Source organism: Nicotiana sylvestris, chromosome 9, assembly GCF_000393655.2.
Source record: "Nicotiana sylvestris chromosome 9, ASM39365v2, whole genome shotgun sequence".
NCBI lineage: Eukaryota > Viridiplantae > Streptophyta > Magnoliopsida > Solanales > Solanaceae > Nicotiana > Nicotiana sylvestris.
Genome location: NC_091065.1, coordinates 71,629,506 through 71,634,947, shown reverse-complemented (window position 1 = coordinate 71,634,947; position 5,442 = coordinate 71,629,506). Strand labels below are relative to the sequence as shown.

Genomic DNA, 5,442 nt, shown 5'->3' with positions numbered 1-5,442 from the left:
TAGTTAGTCCACAAATTTCAAATCTCAAGCATTGATTGAGATATGGTTAATTACTAAAAACTTGTTGAGAGGATTAAACATTGACAAGTTGGAAGGCATAGGGGAGGGGACCATTAATTTGATCCATCATTGTTTAAAGCAAGTATTACCTTTAAAAAAGGCTAATATATACTCCTATAACAAAATATGACCTAACTTTGTACCATCTATACAAATTTGTCTGCCATCACCACTAATACTGGATACTTTTATATATATCGTAGAATCTTCGGCGATATTACGCTATATTGCAAATTCTTAACTACAAGTTAGCATAATACAGACGAACTTGTGCTTATAAAGAGGCAAATAATACGCAGAAAAGAGCAACGTGTCTGTGTTTGAGCGGATCGAGGTTTTAGGTTTCCTAAAATGGTCGATAACATCAACATATTAGGATCAATCCCTAAATACAATTCAATTAGCGAAGAAGGAGGAATTAAGGAGCAAGATAGGTTATTGCCAATAGCTAATGTGGGGAGGATTATGAAGCAAATTCTTCCCCAAAACGCCAAGATTTCGAAAGAAGCCAAAGAAACAATGCAAGAATGTGTATCTGAGTTCATCAGCTTTGTTACTGGAGAAGCATCGGATAAGTGTCACAAAGAGAAGCGTAAGACAGTAAATGGAGATGATACTTGTTGGGCTTTGGGAAGTCTAGGGTTTGATAATTATGCTGAGCCTTTGAAGAGGTATTTGCATAGGTATAGAGAATCTGAAGGAGAAAAAGCTAACCAAAATAAGGCTGCTACTGGCAATAATAATACTGGAGAAAGGGAGAAAGATGAACCACAAAGGAAATCTACAGTTTTACTTACTCAGTGCAGAAATCTCCAGGGAAGATTTTATGGTCCTTAAACTATGTCAAAAAACAGTAAATTTCTTGCTTGATACTTGATCAAAGCTTGGAGTTTCAACTTTTTTTATTGTTAATTCTTAAGAAAAAGTACTAGTAATAAAAACTACTAGTATATATTTCAATATGTGAAAATAATCTTTACATATTCGTGATTACTGTATCTTCTAAATTCATGTATGTTGGTTTCTGGAATATGGTTTTGAATGGTTAATCTTCTGATTAATTCATGTATGTTGGTTTCACCTTTAATTTGGCTAGTTGGTTGTGGTTCTTGATTCAGGAGTGTTTTTTTTTTTCCTAAAAAAAACTTAACTTCCCGATTGGGTGCTTTTGACTTTCGTTTTCAGCATAGTGTATGAAGCTACTAACTTAGTTCAAGCGCAGTCTAAGACTCTCATGGAGGTAAACACAAATTCCTTTACTTGCTATATGTAATTGTTCTTCATTTGGTAAACTACATATCTATTGAGACTCGTTTACAATTCAACTGAAGCTACATAATTTTACTTGGATATTTTAATTTTTTGTATTGGATTTTGCCTTATGTGTATTATATATTGGGGACTAACAATATTTTGATGGACCTAAATCAAGTTTTTAAGGGTAGGGCTGTTACGAAAAATCGATCCAAACCGATTAAGTAAACCAATATTTTTTTTTGATTTGGATTGGTTTTGGTTTTAAATTTTAAAAACCGATAATATTTGGTTTGGTTTTGGTTCTATTATAAAAAACCGAAAATTAAACAGAACCAAATCGATTAATTATATACAAAATTTAATAATTATTTATATACAATATAATATCTTTTTCTAAATAATTTTAAATATTTTATGCAATTTAATTGTTATTTTGAATTTTGGTTTATCCTACTTATATTTTAAAAGATTGCCTAAGCCCAAAACAATAGGAATCGGCCAATTTTTTTTTCCTTAAGAAACTTTAATTTTCTAACCCTCCGCACATACTTTTGCCTAATAGAAGAGTTAAAACAAATCCTACCATAAGAGTAAAGAAAGCAAACTCAAATTGCAGGACTACAATGGCTAAAGCTTGAGAAAACAAACTTTTAGTTGTTTTTTTATTCATTCTTTTCATATAAAGAGGTAAATAAACTTTCAATTCCGAAAGAAATATATAAAAAGGTATAAATTTAGCAAATTATTTTCAGATTATTGTCTAGTGTTATTTCACTATTATCGACTTATTAATGCTTACTACGAACCGAAAAACCGATCCAAACCGAACCAAACCAATGACAACCAAACCGATGGGTTGTATTTAATTTGGTTTGATTTTGGTTTTAAAATTTTAAAAACCGATTAAATTGGTTTGGTTTTGGTTTTTATCAAAAACCGATCAAACCGAACAATGAACACCTCTATTTAAGGGTATTAGAATATCTAATATACAATTTAAATGTGAAAAATTCTCCTCTATAAAAGTAAATGATGAATTAATTGATAGTCAATTATGATTTTTTAAAATCTTAATTTTTGCCTTACAGCGAGCCAGTGAAGCCCTCATAATAATCGCTTCCCCCCTACTCTTTCATTCCTGGTTAAGTTTTCCGTTTGTGGGATTACTTGATTGGATGTCTGAGATATGCATAATCTTTCTCACGAACAACTTCTACATCGATTATTACAAAGGCATGATTAGTTCCACAATCTTATCACTTATTTACTTTTTATTATTTGTACTTTTAGTGGCCTGATGTTTTTTATGGCCAAGCAGTTGTAAATTTTTTGCCTAATGGATGAGGATGGGAATAGAACAATTATCTCTGCTTGCCTTGATATCATATAGAATTGTATGACCATTTCATTTGAAAACTTAAGCTGTTTCAGAAGATACACTTTTAATAGATTAGATATGTCTCAACATTAATTTCTCCGCAGACCTCTATTTGTAAAAATTAATGAGATATTCTTCCCTTACTTATAGTTCTTTTACCTTAGGGTCAAGAGAGCATGGATCACCACTGTGATTCTTAACTCTCCTGGTAGAGAAGATTAATCAGTATTTATTAAATCTAAAAACGTGTCAGAAGAAATGGTTAGAGCCTAATACACCAATCTGTAATATTAGTAGCCACCCTCCAATTCGAGTGGTTTTGTTTTGTTTGGTATTCCAACTGGATACTCTAGTAACAATTATGCTTCTAACAATCAAGCAGAAGCATATGCTACAAGGTTTAGGACTTAGTGGTGTTTGCAGCACGCTTTCTTACACTGCATACTAGAACTTGATTCTCTGCTCATTGTTGACATGCTAAAAAAAAGGAATATTACCAACCTGAAGTGGAACTCTATCATTGATGACATATCTCAGATCTTACTCCAAGTAAACTGTAGTGTATCATATTGTTTTAGAGAAGCTAATCAAGTAGTTGATGGATTGCTAAACGTTGTTGGATTTTTACAAATAATGGAGCATCAAAAAGATTCTAAAGTATTGATCGAAAATGTCTCTACTTTTTTTTATTAAACATAGAGGGCTTTAAATAGTCAACTTAAAAGCATAATCTGTAGAAAATCTGTATTTTTGAATTCAAAAAGCTAAATATCTCAACAAACCAAAAAAATTAAATTTAAAAAAGCACATTCATTCTAAAACTAAGCAACTTATTATGCTAAAAAATTACAACAGTAACTGAAGCAAATCTGTTCAACACTCCTCCTTTGCTTCAGTTGCTTTAAAATAATTTCTCCTCCTCAATTACTGCTTTTGCTATTTGTGCTTGAGGATTGTGTTGAGCGTCTCTGAACTTGCACACTTTTGTAATATGACATGTTTGTTTGCAAATTCACATATTGTATCATGTCTCCACCAACAAAATTTGTCTAGGTGTGTTTTCTTTTTGCAATATTTGCAAAGAGGATAATTGATTTTTTCTTTTTTGTTTTGTGCATAAAAAGTACCTTCGGTAACTATTTCTTGTCTAAATGCTCTTCTTTGTTCTTTTCTTGAAGAACACTTATTAATTATGCAACAAAGATGGTAAAGAGATCTTTAGACTCTTCTAGGGAGGAAATTTAGGACTCAAATCTCTCTGGAACCGTCACAATTTTTTTTCCAACTATTCTGTCATCTTTGAAATCCTCGTCAAACAAACTGATTCTATTAACAATAGAAGAAATCCTATCAGAATACATAGTGATAGTTTCGTCTTCTTGCATCCTAAGAGATTCAAATCCCTTTTCAAATTTAAAATCTGCATTTGTCTAACTTGATTACTTCCTTGTACTCCTTTTTAAGCTTTTCCCAATATTCTTTTGATGTCTCACATTCAATAATTTAAAAAAAGTTTGAATCTGCAACTGGATTTTGAATCACAGTTTTGGCTTTACATTTTTTGGTTTTCTTTTTGAAATGATTTTTAATTTGGGCAAGGATAGAAATTGCAGGGAGTGGCTATAATGGTCTATCTTCCATTACAACTTCTCGTAGATCATAGGCTTCAAGATATGATTTCATTGCACTGACCAAATCTGATAGTTTTCACCAGTAAAAGTTTGTGCGGTATTTATAAGAGACTGTTGCTTTCCATGTTTGAAAATTGGTTTAAAAATTGATATTGATATTGGTTAAAAAAGATTTCAAAATGGTTCTTTGGAAGAACTCACAGATCCCGTAAGACCAATGAGGCTTTTGATACCACTGTTGGGTTTTTTAAAATAATGGAGCATAAAAAAGATTTAAAGTATTGATTAAAAATATCTCCACTTTTTTTATTAAACATAGAGGGATTTAAGTAGCCAACTAAAAAGTATAATCTGCAGAAAATCTGTATAGTAAGAATTCAAAAAAGCTAAAATATCTCAACAAACCAAAAAAAATCTAACAAACATGCTGTCAATCTGGTAGAACCACATATGTATTACGATTGGCCCCTTCCGGTTGGAAAAAAAATGCAATTACCTTAGACTAATTGGGCATGACAAAGGCCAATGTCACAGTAAGCTAATATATTTGATATTTTTTATGGGTTGATGGTAGAATGTACCTTAGCCTATTTTTGAGTGGAGGCAGATGCCTTACTGGTGTAACATTTTGGCGTGGTAATATAAGGAACACCCAATGTTATGGGTGTTATTTATTTAAAAAAATCTGGTAATTAATCAGATATAAATTGGAGGGTACGATTTCTCAAGTAGTAATGAATTCTCTTGGGACAATTTCCAAAAGAGCAGCTCAATCAGAGTAAAACTAAAATATAAATTAAAACTAGTACTCATCCCACCAAAATAAGAAATTAAAGAGGAGTACAGAAGAAGAAAAAAAGGGTTTTGCGGGGTAATGAATGGAGAAAGCTAATCCCGTTGTGTTGGAAGGAACAAAATGAATGAAGGCATAAAAAGAAGTTGAAACTGTATATCACCAGATGTGGCTTCAAAAACCAAGAAAACTGGACCACAAAATTCAGTGTTCCAAAAATGCTTATTCTGTCATTGGGAAATTAACCCTTCAAGGTTTCTATCATTCTGGCACCTTTTGTGTGTACCGTCTCCCTTTCTACAAGCAAAGATGGTTATTGCTTT

At 31.8% G+C, this 5,442-nt stretch overlaps 1 protein-coding gene across 1 annotated transcript; it reads left to right on the top strand.

Moving 5' to 3' along the window:
* Window positions 1–276: 276 nt before the first annotated feature.
* On the top strand, window positions 277–2,560 carry LOC104225782 (nuclear transcription factor Y subunit B-4-like). Its single transcript, XM_009777646.2, has 2 exons — window positions 277–1,300; window positions 2,406–2,560. Exon 1 carries the CDS (start codon window positions 412–414, stop codon window positions 895–897), a length of 486 nt encoding a protein of 161 aa, XP_009775948.1. The 5' UTR covers window positions 277–411; the 3' UTR covers window positions 898–1,300; window positions 2,406–2,560.
* The last annotated feature ends 2,882 nt before the right edge of the window (window positions 2,561–5,442 follow it).

What these genes read in the sequence shown, in the direction of transcription:
- LOC104225782 (XM_009777646.2), top strand. Translation starts at nt 412, where the DNA reads ATGGTCGATAACATCAACATATTAGGATCAATCCCTAAATACAATTCA.